A 21,575-nucleotide genomic window follows, 5' to 3' on the forward strand; every position below is an offset into this window, starting at 1 on the left:
CATTTACCGCGAGGCATAATTGCAGACTGGTGTGAATCATTTAGATCTGCGCCGCGGCGGGAAACGCTCTTCGACACGCCACCAAGGCGGCAAGTGGGAATACCCATTAGTGTGCTACTAGGGAAATATATGGGTACAGGTATGTTAGCATAGGTAATGATGGTGCAAATGGTACATTTATCTTAATTGGGTACACGCAACTCAATAATTTGGCTATGATTAGTAGAGTTATTGAATTATAATAGAGACCTGACAGAGCTTGTTTATGTGTTGGAAAGAATATCACCGATGTAAGAATCTATAGGAGAAATATTATTGTTTATGAAAAATGTCAAGAAAAATATATTTTGCTCCGGCAACCAAGTAGTAGCTCTATCTTAATCTGGTTCCGGTCCACCCAATGTCATACATAGTATTAAATAATATTCTTTCGTTGAAGTTAATGTTCTAGTAAATGATGATTCGAATCAAGATGCCATTCGTGCAAAAAGATCCATTCCTCATCAAAAACTCGGTTTCTTGTTTGGAAATAGTGGAAATACAATTGAAAAAATGGTTTCGCTGCATACAATTGTAACTTTGTGTTAAGAACGAAAAAACAAAATTCCATAAAGGAGTTTTGTTATTCCTCCCGACATACCTATATTTTCGCAGCTACTTTCTTATTGACATTTTACAATGCAACCTTAAAACAAAGGCATTGCAGTACATTAACCGTACATGGCATATTTTAAAATTAAAAACATGGATTCTTGGTGATTTTTTGTGATACTTAATTTCAGACAAATATAATATTTTTTATGAAATTTAATAGAGCCCTTTTACATTATCGTATGTATCCCCAGTCTTGTTTGATCATGTCTGCAGCCTTCTCGCCGATCATGTAGGCCGCCGCCTGGGTGTGGCCCGAGGGGATGACCGGTATGACGGAGGCGTCTACCACCCTGAGTCTCTGGACACCGCGTACCCTGAGGCGAGGGTCCACGACGGCCGCGGGGTCCGTGTCCGGGCCCATCTTGCACGTGCCGCACGCGTGGTGCAGCTGGTTGGTCAGGTGCCTCGCCACACAGCCCCAGTACGTGTCACTGCCGAAGGTGTACATCTCACACCCGGGTATGGGGATGTCGTGCAGTCTGCTGCCGATCCTCTGGAAGGCCGGCGTCCTGCTGATCCTGATGATCCACTTGATTGCCTCCACCATGACAGCGACGTCGTAAGGGTCAGTCAGGAAGTTGTGGGTGATCTTCGGTTGGTCCAGAGGATCAGTATTGTAAAGTCGGACGTTACCTCGACTCCTCAACAGACAAGGCATCGGCCACATGTGCCAGCCGGGCTTCCCCTCTATGGGCTGATATACCTTGAAGTAAATCTCGTCTGAAACTGCCATTCCCGTTCTGAGGTTGTAGCCTCTGTCTACTGCATAGCCGGATAGACCGAGGAATATCAACTCGACGTCCGGATAGGGCTCATTGTCTGCTAAAGGAGTTTTCAGATAAGCTATACCTTCGCAACCGACATCTGTCAACACGCCGGTTCCTCGAGTGACCCATTCTAAAAACAGCTGAGGCATTCTCGGTATTATATCACCGGGTACGTCTACAGTTAGTGAAGAGTCGTTCATCAGGAAAGATAGACCGGTCATAGTCAAGTGTTCCTGGAGGTTATCTCCGACTCGGAGATTCTGCACCACCGGTATACCGAGTTCTCTTAGGTGTTCTTCTGGGCCGATTCCGGAATGCATGAGAAGAAACGGTGACATAAAAGCACCGGCCGAAAGGATTACTTCTTTTTTAGCCAAAACCTTTCTTAACTGGCCGTTCTTCCTAAATTCAATACCATAGGCTCGTTTGGATACGGGGTCAATCAATATTCTGGTAACTCTTGAATTTTGACTTATGTGAAAATTACGCCGTTCTCGTATTGGGTTAAGAAATGCTTTAGCGGAACTTACTCTCCTGCCGTTTCTTATTGTTGCTTGAATCGGTGAAAACCCTATTGGGATGGCTCCATTGTAGTCGTTGAAGGGGTCGTAGCCCAGTTCTCGAGCTGATTGCAGAAATACTTTGAACGCGTTGGTAGCGAAGGGAGCATATCCGATAGTTAGGTTTCCTTGGTTGGAATGGTAAGGCGAGTTTTTCAGTCCTGGTACCTGTATGTCCTCAGACTTGAGGAAGTACGGTAGCACGTCATCATAGCCCCAGCCCTCGTTGCCCAGTGCCGCCCATCTGTCGAAGTCTCGCCTCATTCCTCGGGTGTAGATAAGAGCGTTTATGATGGAACTGCCGCCCACCGCCTTTCCTGCAGGCCAAGGGCACATTTTGTTCTTTAGTCCGAGACAGGCGTAAGGAGATTTCTCCGTTTTGAAGTTCCAGTTGTATTCTGTCTGTAGGAAGTAAGTCGACAAGGTAGGGACATCTGTATAAATACTCCCGTCGATTCCAGCTTCTAGTAATAGCACCTGTAAAATGCCATAAAATGATAACTTTAACGAGGTAATCGTAGTTATAACTTTATATTATTAAAATTAAATCTTTATCCAGCTATGGCAAAAAAAAATTTAGTCTCATACTGCATTATACTATAATAGCATGCAAAAACAAATAATATCTTTTTACTACACCTCACAGCTTGAGCAGCCAAAATGTGAAATACGTATATAATGTGAAATAAGTGCTATAACAGCACTTAGCTTGCGAAAAATCCATTCATTGATATATTTTTTATTGATTTTAAACCACTATACTTGATAGTTCATTTGAGAAGTTGTACTATTCCTATTCCTTTATATGATTTGGAGTATCATGTTTTTGGAATGTGTCAAATAGATTTTATTGATTGTTCCATTACCTGAACTAATCGTTACTATCAAGCTACCACACGCTATTATGTCACTTACATTTGTAACATTTAAAGACTCGTACCTTCCACCGAGGGTTCTCAGTGAGTCTGTTGGTGACGACACAGCCTGCTGGGCCGGAACCGACCACAATAAAGTCATACTGCTCCAAGATAGGACCGTTGTTGACCAGGGAATCCTCTTTGAACTTTAAACCCTGGCTCTTGTAGAACTGTAGGATAGCTGTGAACGGAGTCAGCTGAGCATGTGCCTGCCACGCCACCAGCCACAGCAACACCGCCCCAGGAAACATCCTTAACATACAAAACTTGCATTAGTATAGCTGTGAACGGAGTCAGCTGAGCATGCGCCTGCCACGCCACCAGCCACAGCAACACCGCCCCAGGAAACACCCTTAACATACAAAACTTGCATTAGTATAGCTGTGAACGGAGTCAGCTGAGCATGTGCCTGCCACGCCACCAGCCACAGCAACACCGCCCCAGGAAACATCCTTAACATACAAAACTTGCATTAGTATAGCTGTGAACGGAGTCAGCTGAGCATGCGTCTGCCACGCCACCAGCCACAGCAACACCGCCCCAGGAAACATCCTTAACATACAAAACTTGCATCAGTATAGCTGTGAACGGAGTCAGCTGAGCATGTGCCTGCCACGCCACCAGCCACAGCAACACCGCCCCAGGAAACATCCTTAACATACAAAACTTGCATTAGTATAGCTGTGAACGGAGTCAGCTGAGCATGCGTCTGCCACGCCACCAGCCACAGCAACACCGCCCCAGGAAACATCCTTAACATACAAAACTTGCATCAGTATAGCTGTGAACGGAGTCAGCTGAGCATGTGCCTGCCACGCCACCAGCCACAGCAACACCGCCCCAGGAAACATCCTTAACATACAAAACTTGCATTAGTATAGCTGTGAACGGAGTCAGCTGAGCATGTGCCTGCCACGCCACCAGCCACAGCAACACCGCCCCAGGAAACATCCTTAACATACAAAACTTGCATTAGTATAGCTGTAAACGGAGTCAGCTGAGCATGCGCCTGCCACGCCACCAGCCACAGCAACACCGCCCCAGGAAACATCCTTAACACACAAACTTGCATTAGTATAGCTGTGAACGGAGTCAGCTGAGCATGTGCCTGCCACGCCACCAGCCACAGCAACACCGCCCCAGGAAACATCCTTAACATACAAAACTTGCATTAGTATAGCTGTGAACGGAGTCAGCTGAGCATGTGCCTGCCACGCCACCAGCCACAGCAACACCGCCCCAGGAAACATCCTTAACATACAAAACTTGTATTAGTGCATTAGGAGTGAGTTGAGCATCCAAGTTTAACTTGTTGTGCTTGATATTTTTGCTAAGTTTTCTGAATCCGCATGAAAAATTGGACGAATGTCAAAACATTCTAAAAATATAACATGCCACTGAGGGGGACAGTATTGTCGTGAAAAGCACATCAATCGTGTTCTCGTCCTGTGTTGTTAAATATTCAGAGGTCTAGGCCCAGCTACCGGTCAACACGCACATCCATCGGCAATACCACGTGGTCATCGATAACAATACAGCTCAACAAGGCAAGGCAACAAGTTACATAGATACTTAGTAAATATTGGAGTTGGAAACGTTAATTTCTTATATTTAATATCCTTTCTATAAAATCCATATCATAAACACATTTTCTTAGCCCTTGTAATGAACAAAATTCTCTAACTTTAAGCCTTTGACTTAACCCCCCCCTTCTCACCACCACCACCACGGAATGTTAATAAGATAACTTATTTTACGCGACTTTCAACACCAAGGATTGTGTTGATCACATCATAGATTTTTTTACCTTACGAACAACCAATGCACAGTATTGTTGCCAGCTATGTACAACGACAACTGAAGTGTGTAATACCTGTGTGACACCCACGCCTATTCCTCCGTCCTCCATAACAATCCCCATATCATAAATCCTTTAGCTACGCAAGTCATAGTAGTAAATAGCGATGGCCATGCATAAACGCCTCTTTAACAGGTGAGTTTTTTTGGGTATAGCCGTAGCCCGTGACTTGGCCTTGATTACCTCTATTGTTTTAGAGGCACCTTTACCGCTAATCTCTGTCCGTTTCCTGAAAGCTATATTTTTTAGGACAGCGCTCATACAACAACGAAATTGGTCATTTGCTTATCCAAAAACCTACACAAAACGTCGATTAACAATGCATTCACATAATGAAACCTAACAAAGTTTCAGAGTCAACTTTTTGATTGGTTTAGAATAAAAGTTGTTCTTACAAAGGCTGTGATAGTCGGCACGGCTGGGCCACATGGTCAGATAACCATTGGCCACACAGACTGGTTGGGCCTAGTCACCGTGCTGCCGGGATCCGATACCATCATATATTTTTATAGTTTTCACGAAAGTTAAATATTCTAATAAGTTCTTCCAAAGACTACCCAACACAAATAGACTTTTGATCCATAATGTTGAAGCTTGTTTTCGTTCGTTTTCGATTGACGAAATTTCGTTTTTATTACTTTAGGGTTATGATTTGTGCTTTATATAACTAGGAGACGAGTTATTGTTCATGATTAGGTCGTTTTATTTGGTTAAACAAGGTTTTATACTACTGAAATAACAAGAAAAATATTGTTAACAATACACGACCCCTACAGTGTACCGGACGGGACTAACAATAACATTGTCTTCAGCTGATCCATGGGAATGAGAAATCTACTAAGGGCGTATGTTTCATCAGTGGTTCTACTCAGGACAAAACTCGATAGCGGTGACTCTGAAACGGTAAATATAATAGTTTCGGAAACATTTACATAAGAGGGGGCCGTGCACAAATTGTGCAGTAAAATAAGGTCCAACACTTTCCGAGACAAAACGAATCTAGTGCAATACACATTTACCTTTTAAAGATAGGGTTGTTTAGAACAGTTTATTAGGAGAATAGAACTATAGAACTACTAGTATACAATAACCGTTTGTTGGTTTTAGATCTAAACTATAAATATTGATTTACTTAGTAGCTCAATCAGGTCGCATTTGTGAAAGCACAATTTCAAATACATTTTCATAAACTGTTTAGTTTCTTGTTTCAGTCTGACTGTGGTTAAATACATTCAACTGAAAGGATGACTGTTGAATTAGAATTGAAATTTAAACCGTAATAAAAAAAGTTATTCAGCATAACTGGATCTTTGAAAATAGACCCAAGAAATTAATTAAAAGTGAGGGGGGGAGAGGCCGTAAAAGAAATTTAATATTTAATTACCATTTGCAGGTGTGCTAGATCATAAGCTTTAAAATGCCACCTCAATAAAGTTCGGTTAAGTAGGACGGCTGGAAATGGATGTAACAGGAAAACCCTTTGTTGTATTTTGTAAAGGTAGCCTATAGATGGATTAGACAAATTACCGAAACAACAGAACCCCATATGTGCCTATGTGCCCATAGTGTGCTAACCAAAGTAATAAGTCCGTTATTGCCCCATCGTAAAGTTAGTTTACCAACTAAATAAAGGAAAAAAAACTATTCTTTATCAATTATCTCTCAAACCAGACTGCACAACCACAACCACGATATAAAGCTAATGGAGATGAGATTATTTCGATCCCGAGGTATAGCCGGAACTTGAAACATAATTTTAAAAGATGCAATTTTGGAGATGTAAGCGGATGCACAAAGAGCAAGAGGGAAATGTTTTTAATCATCACATGACGTGTGGTCCATTCAAAGTTTTATTTCTCCCCAGACACACAGTTTATCACACTATAAATGTCATCTAGCTAATGCACTTTAAGCTGAATAAAATTGTCGTATGTCACAACATATCTTCTATCACAATAACATTTTTTTTGTCTTTGGACGCTAGGCACGAGCCCGGGATTGTTTTTCACATTACTTCAGGCTAGACCTAGGGGTTGCAGCATTATCACTTAGATATAATCCATTGGTGACTTGGTGGGATTTGAACCCGGGACCTCAGGGACTAAAGTCCCGCGCTTTAACCACTACACCAGCTCGTTCCCCCTATCACAATAACATAGTTATGTGTTTAATGACAACACAGAGACTGGAACATAAACTGAAATACACTTTTACCCATATTATACAAATAGTAATGTATATACACCATACAAAAGTGTGTTTGCTATCTATAAAAATATTTCTCATAAACTGAAAAGGTACCTTTAGAGTATAATGGAGTGGAAAAAAATATGAATACATTATGGCTAGTTTGTGGTCACTACAGGGTGTTTGGGCTAGAGGTATAGAGAAACAACTATTTCGTGCTATATAGCCATATATTCATCCTACTAATATTATAAATGAGAAAGTTTGGATGTATAGATGTATGGATGGATGTATGGATGTATGGATGTATGTTTGTGACAAGTGAACGCGAAAAATACTGGTCGGATTGGGCTGAAATTTGGCATGATGATAGCTCACATTCCCGATTAACATATAGGCATATTCTTATTTCAAAAATCCTTTCGGGCTCCACCCCAGTGGCTCTGGAGTTTCCCATGTTAACCTTATGAGAAATGAAATTATTGAATCTTAACAGCTGTTTCAATTAAACCTAAAGCGAGCTCCAACCTAAAGGTGAGTGAGCGTAGCGAACGAGCTCCAACCTAAAGGTGAGTGAGCGTAGCGAACAAACTTCAACCAGGACGTAATAGAGCCATGCGAACGAGATAATCTTGAAAATTAAGAAGTTAAACGGGGCAAAGCCCGCGGGTTACAGCTAGTTATAGAATAACTTTACATATCCTATATATAATACGAGTAAAGTTTGAATACTTGTCAACTCGATCTGAGAATCGGCTCTAACAAAAACGTTTATATTTACGGAATAACTAAGTTCTGTGTCAAAAATAAGTTCTAGACCAGTGGTATAGCCAGGAAAAATCTATTTTCGCCATAATTTGAGTACAAACTTTTGAAAATTTAACATGGGCCTTATGAGAAAACATTCCGCCATTATTGTCATTTTGTTTACATTTTAAGACATAACGTGACGTTCTGTACCCACGGGCACCTCAGCTTGCGCATGCACATATGGCCTATTTACAAAAGAAAGTACAAAAGAAAAGGAGTCCGATGAATACCATTAAGCGTTGATTAACAATACACCGATTCGCATAATTTCTGGTGGCCTTACTGAATTATTCCAAGCAGATTATTTCGTTTAATTGTTGTTATTAGTATTGTGGTAAATATTAGTCCGGAGTGTGGTAACTGTTTATGACGATTAGATTAAGGTATCTACAATCCTAAAATGCTATGGGAAGGGAGGGAAACAGGTCCGCGACGTAGGAAATGGTGAAGGAAGTAGTAAAGGTAAATAGTCCGGAGTGTGGGAAATGTTTATGACGATTAGATGAAGGTATCTACAATCCTATAAAATGCTATGGGAAGGGAGGAAAACAGGTCCGCGGCGTAGGAAGTGGTGAAGGAAGTAGTAAAGGCGAGTAGTCCGGAGTGTGGGAACTATTAATGACGATTAGATTAAGGTATCTGTTATCCTAAAATGCTATGGGAAGGGAGGAAAACATGGTCCGCGACGAAGGAAGCGGCGCAGGTCCACGGCGTAGAAAGTGGTGAAGGAAGTAGTAAAGGCGAGTAGTCCGGAGTGTGGGAACTATTAATGACGATTAGATTAAGGTATCTGTTATCCTAAAATGCTATGGGAAGGGAGGGAAACATGGTCCGCGACGAAGGAAGCGGTGAAGGAAGTAGTAAAGGTGAGTAGTCCGGAGTGTGGGAACTGTTTATGACGATTAGATTAAGGTATCTACAATTCTAAAATGCTATGGGAAGGGAGGGAACAGGTCTGCGGCGCAGGAAGTGGTGAAGGAAGTAATAAAGGCGAGTAGTCCGGAGTGTGGGAACTGTTAATGACGATTAGATTAAGGTATCTGTTATCCTAAAATGCTATGGGCTGGGAGGGAAACATGGTCCGTGACGAAGGAAGCGGTGAAGGAAGTAGTAAAGGTGAGTAGTCCGGAGTGTGGGAACTGTTTATGACGATTAGATTAAGGTATCTGTTATCCTAAAATGCTATGGGAAGGGAGGGAAACAGGTCCGTGACGTAGGAAGTCGTGATGGAAGCAGTAAAGGTGAGCGGTCCGGAGTGTGGGAACTGTTTATGACGATTAGATTAAGGTATCCACAATCTTAAAATGCAATGGGAAGGGAGGGAAATAGGTCCGCGGCGTAGGAAGTGGCGAAGGAAGTAGTAAAGGCGAGTAGTCCGGAGTGTGGGAACTGTTAACGACGATTAGATTAAGGTATCTACAATCTTAAAATGCTATGGGAAGGTAGGAAAACAGGTCCGAAACGTAGGAAGTGGTAAAGGAAGTAGTCAAGGCGAGCAGTCCGGAGTGTGGGAACTGTTTATAAGGATTAGATTAAGGTATCTGCAATCTTAAAATGCAATGGGACGGGAGGGAAACAGGTCCGCGACGTAGGAAGAGGTGAATGAAGTAGTAAAGGCGAGCACTGTGGAGTCTGGGAACTGGAAACCAATTGTAACAGTTCGATTTCTGTATCTGAAAGTGAAATACTGAAATGCTATGAGATGGGATGGAAAGATGTCGAAGACATAGGAATTAGTAAATGCTAGCAGTGGGGAGTGTGGGAAATGTTGTTGGCAATTATATTAATGTATTTAAAATACTAAAATGCAATGGAAAGAGATGACAACATGTCCACGACGTAGTAAGTAGTAAAGTTTAGCATCGCAGAGTGTAGGAACCGTTTGTGGCAGTTAGATTAATGCATCTTTAATACTTAAATGCTATGAGAAGGGAGGGAAACAATGACGTAGGAAATGGTGAAGGAAGTAGTAAAGGCTGGCATCGCAGAGTGGGGGAATGATTTTCCCCGAGCAAAGCTCGGTCTCCAGGTACTCTATATATAAAGCCAAAAGTACTTATGAACTTTTGAGAAAACTACAAGTCACACCCCCCATAAACCATATACTTAAAATGTTCGTCATGACGAGAAACCTTGCGCAAAATCCATTATTTCATAAATTGCCCTATAAGGTCGTAATTGCTTTCCAAAGGGAACTTTCCATTTACCTAATGTTAAAAATACCTCAGCTGTTATTATTTGTTTGTATTTGGTATTACCATTACTGTATTCTGTTTTGTTTATTTCATCTTAACTTAACCAATCAATAGTTTTATTAATACTGATGTAGTAAAACGGGGTGGAGCCCGTGGGTAACAGCTAGTTTTAAATACAACCAAGATTGCTCTCTAATTTAGTAATTTTCAATTTAATTTTTCAGTTAATGATCAATTTAAGTTAATCTTACGAGTATATTTTTTGTTATTTACAAAACATACCAATTTTTCATAAACATCATAAAAATCTAAATGGCAGCTGTAACAGCAGAATGACTGCTATAGTCAATGAAATGACAAAGCCAACAATGGTGGTAAAATTACCACAATAATTCATAGTTAACAACAACACCAGGATGATATTCACAATAGTGACCACTAAATCGTTGTAACGGCCAAGGATAATTCAATTTGGTCGCTCCATGGAAATAAATTGCATTTTCCTTTATTGTGTGTTAAATTTGGCCGTTAGACTACACGAAACATTTAGTTATGCTACTTACTGTTCGTTTGTAGTTTCAATCGCTAAAAAAATTAAATGACCCATTAAATGGAAATATTTATTTTTTGATAGTTCTAGCCCGGACTCCCTGTATGACTGCTTCTGTGTTTTGATCATAGAAGTAATTATAATACAACGTTGTAATAAAAGAAATCTCTCATCTATCTTTTATCGAATCATGACCTAGTATTGCAAAGTTTGGAAATGCTTTATCTGTAAAGGTTAATTGGGTTGTCAAATTGGACATGAAACGCATCAAACAAATGATGAAGAAGTAATCGTTATGGTTTAGCAGTAGTTTACGGATTGCGTAAAAAATTGTGTTAACGACACGAGTAGAAAATTTTGCACTTCTACGAGTGTCGTTAACACTATTTACGCGAATTGCGTACATTACTTTACCTAGACGGTGTTTTAATTACAAAAAATCACTACGAAACATCGTTCGTACCAAACACTTGCACCACTCAACAATTAAATTGGCCTTAACAGCTGATTAGTTGAAGTTCGAATCATTACAATTTTACTATTTCTCTCTCAATCCTTGTACCTCATTGGTCCGTTACCTGGGTTGTTATGAATAAAACAATGCTTTTATGAGAAATTTTTTATAAGAACTGAACTGAAACGGCTACTTTAAAAAATTGTCATTTGTAAATAATGGTTCTAACAAAACGTCCTACAAACTACATCCCGTACGTCCTGCAAACGTACTGTACTTCATTAAACGTTATTGGAGAGCAATGCAATAATGAGATTGAAAACAATACTGCATCTCGTTCTGAATGCCCCGTCCCCTCATGCTATGTGGTTTCCCAATTAGCTTCAGAATTGTCACGTTCTATGAATGTACGCGTACTCTAGTATTCTAGGGAACCAGATTACAGTGAGGCATTGGTAAGAATGGAGAAAATACTGTCTCGAATGTCTCGTCATTCAGTGTTTCTCTATAAACTGAATGAATCTTCAATGAAGTAATTGCACCAGACAGGATGAGAAGAGCTGCGTTACCATTCGAAGGTCAAAGTACCGTAGGTCGTTTTCGGATGCCGTATAATAAATAACCAAGCCGTGGCTGAGGCAGGTCCGGGGACAAGATATGTACTACTGCGCCAGCAGGGGCTCTTGTGGGATCCAACGATCAAGCAGGTTAGGAGCTAATTTAAAAAGAACGAGTTATTACCTACGAAAAATCAATGATCTATTGAAATTGCAATGTAGGTTCGATTAACAAAAAAAAAAAAAGGTTTAAAGATCCATTTTTCAACGATATATTTTGTCCCACACATGGGAAGGTAGACCATGGAAATAAGTCAATAAGTCATTTATTAGGCCAGATCAACATATATAGGAAAGTTGTAGATTATATACAAAGCATACTTTAAATATGAAAAATGTATACAAAATCAATGAATAGCGTTGCTCAACACTCAAGGAAATTATAAACAATGACAAATTACGATATACGACCAACGCAATTGGTTTTCCTATCGTTATCTCAATTAAAAAATATCACATTGTAAATGTAAAATGTTCAGAATCAATTAAAAACTTGTTAGATAATTGCCCTGATTTTCAACCGGCGAGCCAAAGTTATTTAAGAGCAAATTATTTGATCGATTCAAAAGACATATTTCATAATCATATTAAATCATTATAACATAATCATATTTCATAATCATGTTAAATGGAATGGCTGTGAAAATTAATTACATTTGTTTTATCTAACATTTTAGTAACTGTAACGTTATTAAAAATTACAGTTGATCCAGTTAGCAAAGCTTATAACGAGTTTGTACGATATTCGAAATGTATGATATGGAACTAAAAACGACGTTTCACAAACAACGTGTTCAACATAATGCACAAGTTGTTAAATTTACATGGTGAGTGGAAGTGGATGGTTCTACAAAATACTTTGAATGGTTTATTATGTTACTGTGCTTATTAGTGAGGCCTGTAAATATCTTTACGCAGGAAAATTAGTACAGAGTAAAATATAAACTCTAACATAAAGGCTATTATGATTATAAGCATGTCAATAATAACTGAAACTCTATCCTATCGCCCCCAATAGCAATTTCATAAACGTTCGTGGTACAACAACCTTTCGAAAACAAATACATGATATTTTGATCATCACTTAAATACATCAACAACTAGATTGATTTCAACTCTAACAATATCGAACTTTCATTGAGGAACAACCACTAACGTTATAATCCACAGTATCTTATTTACCTGTGAATGGAGTACATTCTACACATTCATTAACTATCACTATAGTACGTACAATGCTGTGACCACTCACCTCACCTTGCTGCCCAGTTGAACGCCACTGTCGACCTGATAAGGACGACTGGTTCCTCTCCCCACCTCTAGTAATTCACTGAGGTTGTTTGAAATTACAATCAGATTAGAGCTAAATTACCTCACGTGGTATAATATGTCTTCATTTTCGTAAATTTTGCAACCGAATCATATTAACTACGTGATGCATTTTAATACTCCCGGAAACAACTAAAATATAATTAACAAAAATGTTGTATGATACTCAATTTATTAATTGATTATTAAAGCTAATAAACAAAATCTAAGTAGTTTTACTAGTTAATGGTCACCAGGACGCTTTGTTCCCAAGTCATTGTAACTTTAGAGTTAAAAATTTAATAATCTTGCTGCATTCTACTTTGCATTTTACTACTTTTATTGTGTGATGTCATGCAACAACTCAATTTCAAACGGCTTATTTTTGTGGCAAAATGTTTATTTTTTAAATTGAAGAACATAATTTTTGTATTTAAAAACTACTGTTATTTTTTAAGCATTTAAATGATAAGAAACTAGCAGAATACCTGTCCTTCGTACGGGGTTGGCGTATAAGTAGTATATAATGCGTATTGCAGAGTTATACTCGTGCTTTGCGTTTGCAATGAGAGAGGACACGGTTTGAGAGAATTTGGTCTTTTTAATTTACGGTATTATTATATAGTATAACACACCTACCATAGCCACAATGTTCTACTACTACCACTACACGTAAACAATAAATTATCGAATATTCGCACAATATCAAAATATTATTTATAAATGAAAAACAAACTTAATTGTAAACAACCCTACTTTGACAGTTCTCATCGTGTATCACAGTTTTTTTATGCTGTTTGGTTCAAATTAGCTGTAGTTGTAATAAATGCAAAAATGTAATAGTGCTGCACCCTGTTGGTAAACATTATAACTTAACATTTTAATGGCATTGAATCAACTATCATTCATTTCAACTATTCTGGTCAATGTTTTTTGCGTGACTTGAGAACGATTTAAATTTAAAAATCTTACTTTGTTGATGTTTTGATCTTACATTTTCAGCTATGATGGTACTGTATTACAGAAACGCTATTTATCGGGTAAACAAATGCAATAGTAAAAACTTTCAAAATTAAATTTTAAAATGAAAAAATAATTAAACAACCGGTACCTATAATTATTTATTTATTAGTTTAAATACACATGTTGTACACAAATTATTAAAATTGGTTTTTAAATAGTAAAACTACTTATTATTTTATATTTGATGTGTGTTTGTATATGTTCTGTTTAAACAAATAAAAATGCATAGAACAAATTCGAAGAACAATCTATATCTATATCTATATCTATCTATATATTAATAGGCAAGCATGTTTCTTTAAAACCTTTTTTCTCAGGTCGTGTGCATCGCAGAAAAAATCTACGCATACTGTTGGAAAGATATTTTCCTGTAGATGTGCAGAATGCCTCTAAATATTAAAATAGGCTAACAAATAAGCACAAAAAATTAATTTGAAAACTTCAAAAAATTAACATGGAGCATATGGGTTGCCATGATGGTGACGAAATAACAACAAAATGTAAACAGAAAATCAAAACAAATGGAAGAAATTCAAATCACATGTGTTATTTACAGTGTGGGGAGAAAATAGAGAAGTCTGTACATTAATTATTTTTGGTCGAGTTTCGACCACAGGACGACCACTAGTCTATATATTAATAGGCAAGCATGTTTCTTTAAAACCTTTTTTCTCAGCTCGTGTGCATCGTAGGGAAAATCTACGCATACCGTTGGAAAGCTATTTTCCTGTAGGTGTGCAGAATCCCTTTATAAATTTAAATAGGCTCAAAGATAAGCACAAAAAATGAGTTTAAAAATTTGAAAAAATTAACATGGATCTTATGCGTTGCTATGCTGGTTACGAAATAACAACGAAATATAAACAGAAAATCAAAACAAATGAAAGAAACTCCAATCACATGTTTTATTTATAGTGTGGGGTGAAAATAGATAAGTGAGTACATTACATATTTTTGGTCGAGTTTCGACCACTGGACGACCTCTAGTACTTATTTAATACGCAAGCAGATATTTTGTGACAATTACTCCTCCGAAACTACTAAACCGATTGTCATGTTTTTGGTGTCATTGGAAAGAGCGTAACGTGAAGTTGTGCAGGAAACTTTCTTTTTAAGGAAATAATTAGAGAGTGAGGCCCTGAGGCCCTTTAAAGTTTCACATTTCTCCATAAGGATAACATGGGAGATGATTTTTATTTACAGAAACATATGTTTGTTACTTGAAAATAGTCAAAGTCTACTACATAATAATTTATTGCTGTGTGTTATGACTGTTAATGTATACTACATTTCAATCAAGGATTGTGTACCTTAAAGTTGGATCTTAATAGGCCCTACTTTATTTTAATGTTGGGAATAGTAAAATTTAGTTGAGAATAAGTTACCATGATTTAGAAAACTTTACTATAATAGTTTATGTATTTAAACTCACAAATCTTTGACATTATTAAATCGTTTTATGTAAATAAAACAGCTGATTGACAAATCAAACAAATCATCTACTTCATGTGAATAATGTTGTTACACAAACATAGTTTTTTTTTTTTACCAATAACTTGAGTCTTTTTTACTTCTGGGTGTATTTTGAGTTTGCAGTTATGAAAGCACCGAGCCAAGTAACTTTTATCTAATTTTCTTTATAAACTAACAGTATTAATGAATTAGTACATGAACTTGACAAGTTAGGTAATTAACTGTCAGTATATGGCAAGGGGAAGAAGAGTGGGTCCTCGAAAACAGACAAAGGCGGAGACATCCATCAGAAAATCCAACTGAGTTTTTAAATATAGAGGTCAGTGTATTGCCAAGACTCAGATTAGACTAATAAAAGGGGGCAGTGGTTTTATTGATGTGGAATATTAATACATCAAAAGGGCCTCATTAATGGCACAAGGCTTCATGTGATCAGAATGGTTAACAGCTTAATAGAATGTAAAGTCTTAACCGGGACAAGTAAGTGGGGACATATGTTGATTTCGAGGATAAAAATGTGCCCGTCTGAAACAAACTTAAGTTACCTTTTAAAATGGAAAGATGCTAATTTATGTTATCTTTGGCATTTGCAGCACAAACCCTTTATTTAAAGATCAGCACTGTTCTTACCCAGATCAATTTCAGTCATGAGCAACTATATTGTATGTTGTTTTAAGTAAGGCTACATCTTTTAATAGGATACGCATATTCATTACGGAAAATTCTGACCAGGGTAATCTTCCTGAAGGTAACTTTAAGACTAAAATCGTAGTATTCGTGGAAGTGCTTTTGTGATAAAAATATTGTTTTTTAGTGTTTATTTTTAAAAGTATATTCTTCAAACAGCATTGTAAGACCCTCAAAATATGCTTCATAGGCCTTTTGGTTTGATATGATAAAATGTTTTGTTAAATGTGTTTTAAAATCTTTAACACATAACTAGGAACACACTTGAACTTGAACACTTATTAATATACTAAATATAATACACATACAGCTAGAAAATGACTGGACTGCTTCCCTTCTAAGGCTTTATTATTACTGTATTTAATTTTCGACGTCGAGTCAATATTAATAACAGGATGAATTTGTTTTCTAAATTCATATGTTATTTTGCGGGGCATTGAGCCGCACAGGTTCACTAGTCTTTATAATTAATACGCTACATGAAACTTTGTCGGTTGAACTCCTCCGCCATTTATTAACCGATTTAATCCATTGACGTCTCATTGGAAGGAGCGTGTCGCGTAGATTTGCAAACTGGCCTTAAATTTTTGAAAAAGTCCCTTGGGCTCTGCCCCAGTGGCTGTTAAAGTTCCCATGTTATCCTTAAGAAGAACATAATTGTTTACATTTTGATCAGCTGTATAATTTAATTGCTGTTATTTGTTTTAAATAACTACTTTTCCTTCTTTGCAATTGCTCGATTTCGAGCAACGTGTTTACTATTTTAAATTAATTCATAAATGAAGTTAATTTTACTGTGTGTGAATATCAAGATAAAATACCCCACATAAAATATTCTCGCTTACGTGCTTTACGCTGTAACGAATGTCAGTGAAACAGTGAAAGTGTTGCATATTGCTAACAAACAACGTTTAGAAGACTATCGAAGCCGTAGCCGTATGTCACACGGTTAGTTACTGACCGAAATGCAAATCGAGAGTTCCGGCACATAAAATATATTTTAAAATACCCCCTAGGAGGATTAAACATTATAATGTTAATCCTCCTAGAAAATCCCCACCGCAGAAAACCTGCAGACTAAACGAAATTCCATTTTGCCTATTGTGATTTTTACTCATATATTTCCTCAAAAGTCTGATTTATTCCCTATTATAGATTTAAAGAGTATTTTGGTTTGCTGCTACAGGGAAGGGGAAAGGGAGTTTTGATAAAATGTTAACGGTATGGTATGAAATGAATAAAATTTTCAGACTTGGTCAAAATATATCCATAAACAAACAAACTATAAATAAGGAGTTTAAATAACATTTTTTTGGGACATTTTTTACCTTCCATAGTCATACATCAATTACTCATGTTTAAAGTGTGAAAAATGTTGAAACACCAATTTTTTTTAGATTTTTAAACCTTACGAAGCCCCGTTCCTATTGCCCAATAATACTGGTTAGCGGACTCAATCAAGATTATCCCGCCCTACGAGTCAAATCAAATCAAATCAAATCAAATCGTTTATTTGCACATTAGATTTGTATACAATAACATGTAACAAATATCATGCATCGTCAATATTTACAAACTGAAACTAAAACATACAACATGAGAATCTACATATATACACATTATAGGCTTAGAAATTCTGAGACGGAATAAACGGCATTTGAGCATAGAAAATATTTTAAGTGTCTCTTAAATAGGGACAAAGAATCTTGGGATTTTATTGTCTGAGGCAATTTGTTAAAAAATTCGATCCCCCTGTAAAACGGACTCCTCTCAAAGGCCGCATAATAAAAGTTCTCAAAGTTCTGTGCCTCGGATAACAGAGGATGCCTCCATTTCTCGTCCGGTGGTCATGGAAATGCCCTAGATGTTGAAATTGACCCCTGTTGACAAAGGTCAAAATGAGGACCTGCTGAATGTACAACGAATGTAGCCTACTGTAAGGATGCCAGAATCTTTGAACACTTCCTTGCAAGGATGGCGATGGGAGAGACCGAAAATGCACCTCAGAATCTTTTTTTGGAGCTTAAGTATTCTTTCCAAATCAGAAGAGCTTCCCCAAACGGCAATGCCATAACGCAAAATGCTTTCGCAATATCCACGATAGACGTCCACAAGAACTTCCCTGCTACAAGTTGAACTGAGAATTCGAATGGCAAATAGAGCAGAACTGGTGCGGTTAACAACACTTTGCACGTGACCATACCATTTGATGGAGGAATCAAAAATGACACCTAGGAATTTTGTGGTCAATGAGGGATTAGTGAGCTGCGTTTCAGGACTACTTTGATTATTCTGAGACGAACCAAGTTACGAGTTCATGGTAACTTAATCAAAATAGGACGAAAATTACTCGAGCTTTCGTGTTCACAGGCATAGAGGTATAGAGTATGTCTGTATGTATTTGTACAGATGTACAAATTTGAACAAATAGAGTATTATGGTCTCTGGGGACATCATAATATAAAAGTAAATCGGTCCCGGGTCTAAGTTTTACAACGTGCTACCTACGGTATAACATCTTCCCTATAAGAGTAGTTCACAAAAGTGAGTAGGGCATATCTAGACTACAGGCAACATAATAAAAACGATTACTCATAGCCAAAATAAATATGCCCTACATATTTCTCTAAACTATGTTTCGAGTTACTGCAAAGATGTTGAGAAGTAAAATATATCCCACGTAGATAAAAAAAAACTAATACTGTACCAACATTTAAAATCACCATTGGCGTCCTTGCCACATTTTAAGCTTTCTTACAGTTTTGTAAATCCATTGTGGTGGTAAGTATTTTCATGAGGAACTTATTTTTAATGAGGTTAGCTTTTAAGTGTTGTTAAAATGCACAAGTCTTAATAAAATGGCTTAAGATTTCTCTTCAAATTATACCGTTAAACTTCAACCACGAATCATTGAAGACATTTCTCAGAAAATAAGAAACCTTAACTCACCTATTGAGCAAGCGATAACTTCATTATACATCTGTATAATTTAGATCATGTTATGTTGCAGTGCCTACTGAGGCGACGGCTTTCCTGGGCGCGGTTGCAGCGTTCCTAGTGCTGTTGTTGGTATTCTTCTTGTACTTCAATAAGAAATGGTGCTTCTACGCTATCACGTGTTGTGACGACCCGCCACCCATCTCCAGCTCTGCCAAGGAGCTAGGTGAGTCCACAGTCTACCTACACTGTAAGCCTACCTTCACAATCACCTCTTGTGCATGACATGCACTCCTTTTGTAGATTACCTTGCATTTTGCACTCTAAAAGTATACTTATACCTTTTCGGTGTAACCTGATAAAACGACAAAACATTTGAGCGACGAATTAAAATTAAGCTCATTTACTGACTCGGTTAGAAATAGTATGGTATGTTTAATTATACGTTTTTTGAATTTATTTTAACTTTAAATATACTAACAGGAATATATATATGTATATATATATATATATATATATTATGTTCATACAAATAAATGCATAGCTTACATTACACCATTAAACTAACCTATTAAGATCAACACACTTAATACTCAATGAGAGTGTTTTAAACACGTTTTCCTCTAAACAAATAGCTTTACAGAATTAAGACTTGGGGCTGATTCCTTGAGTTTTGTTGAAATGAAACTAATCTTCTGGCCCATGTGTCTTCAAACAAAAACAGTCGAGGGAAATTTGCCAGACAACGTTCACCTGAGACTTGTTCAATACAGTTTTAGATTCATTCTTTCAAGGTAGTGATTCGGGGGAATTCAAATATTTGTATACATGAGAAACATTTATAGCTAGGGTGAGTGATACACATAGATTATCAACAGTACGAGTACATAAACAGCCACTAATCTAATGCATTGTATAATATATTAATATCTATACATATATTAACATTCTTGACCAAGTATAGGATTGGTGATGGTGATGTTTTATTATTGAATGACAGTCTGTAGTTTGATTAACCCACAATTGTGTAATGGGAAACTGTGGCCTCCGTATCATCTGCAAAAGAATGACAGTTGAACTTTTTGACCCACAATCTGATTAATCTAGTATTGATGTGATGTAGGAGAGGGGTAGTATTTTCATACAGTATAGCAATCTTTCAACCTTTATACAGAGATCAGGACCAAAATCCTAACTTTATGGTCTTTAGTCTCAACCATTTGTCAGGAAAGAAAATTACTAGGGCCAAATCACCATTTATTTATATTAACATTAACCTAGCTTAGAATTAAAATTAGAACGGGTTTAGATTTTATTAAAATGATTGAGACTTCACTTCAGAGATGATGTGCAGTAATCACATTTCTATTAGGAATAGATTAATAGCTGAGGAAAGGAGCATGCAGGAAATTTCCTCAGGGGTCTGGAGGAATAATGATCTTCCCCTCTGCAATCAATTATTATATATTGTATTACACCTTACAACATCGTTTATGGTCGTCTAAAAGACATAACTATTTGATTAAGGTGTAAAAAATATGTAGGTAGTTTTTTTTGTGTATACACGATTTTTTACCAAACAACGTAAAAATGATACTTGTGAAAAAATAATACTATCACATTTTTAATAATGCCTACTGTATACTCTACACTACCCATTGAAAAGGTTCTTGCTTTTGTTGTTTTGCATTTCTGTTTACTGAAAAAACACAAGCAGCTGAGTCGATCGTGTGACACCTTACAAGAAATCATTCTTCCTAACAGGACTTATTATTTATCAACATTTCTTGTTGAGTTTAATTATTCTAACTTGTTTTATTTTTGTTTATGTATTAAGTTACAGAACGTGACTACACATATATTAATTTCTTTGAACACATTGAGCTGACTAAAATTTAAAAGACCTTATTACATTTATAAATTTAATTACCTCTTAATTCCCTTCCACCCATGACAATGGATTATTTGTTACCTAAACCTTTTTCACGAGATAAAAGTGACTAACATGTTTGAAAGTGTTGAGCGTTGGCAGTGGTGTTGACTGTTCCCCAGGCAAGGCGTATCGTGTGGACCCAGACACCAGCTCGGACAGTGAGGAGGATGTACTGCGGAGACTACAACACTCCCAGAGTTTCCAGACGTCCAGACTACTACCTGACCCCACGACCCCGGGGCCCTCACACAGGCGTAAGTGTACACACACAAACATATATACATTCACTACCAAGAAGTATGACAAAAAAAGAACTAAATTTCTGTATATAGTTGGGGATAGGAGAATTTTGAAAAAATAGCTTAACGGCTCAGAAGTACAAAATCTTGGTTCACAATGAACATTGTTTATATGAAAATAAACAACCACCTTATACAAAATTTAAGTTTATTGTAACCTCGTGCTTTTTAAAGTACCATTTTACTTGTGATGGGCTTATATAAATCAACTCAGCCCGTCTTGGCTTTGTTCACGACAATATCTGCCAGTACATGTCCTGCGATCGTGGAGTCGTGGTCATCTCTATACTGAAGACATCTCCTGAGATTGTAGGGATGTCAATGATGTCATCATCGTCACTCGCGA

General features: G+C 37.4%; 1 protein-coding gene across 2 annotated transcripts in view; it reads left to right on the forward strand.

Moving 5' to 3' along the window:
- Nucleotides 1-21,575, forward strand: part of LOC128987681 (synaptotagmin-16) — a 37,570-nt gene that overhangs the window by 4,909 nt on the left and 11,086 nt on the right. The window contains exons 2-3 of one of the 2 annotated variants that reach the window (XM_054408666.1): nucleotides 19,071-19,223; nucleotides 21,050-21,184. In XM_054408666.1, coding sequence (XP_054264641.1) covers nucleotides 19,071-19,223; nucleotides 21,050-21,184 — 288 coding nt within the window. The remainder of the gene's footprint in view (nucleotides 1-19,070; nucleotides 19,224-21,049; nucleotides 21,185-21,575) is intronic. The other variant, XM_054408674.1, reaches the window with a different exon arrangement.

Source organism: Macrosteles quadrilineatus, unplaced genomic scaffold (genome assembly GCF_028750875.1).
Source record: "Macrosteles quadrilineatus isolate MER2022 unplaced genomic scaffold, UCM_ALF_1.0 Scaffold_1__1_contigs__length_201487025, whole genome shotgun sequence".
Lineage (NCBI taxonomy): Eukaryota > Metazoa > Arthropoda > Insecta > Hemiptera > Cicadellidae > Macrosteles > Macrosteles quadrilineatus.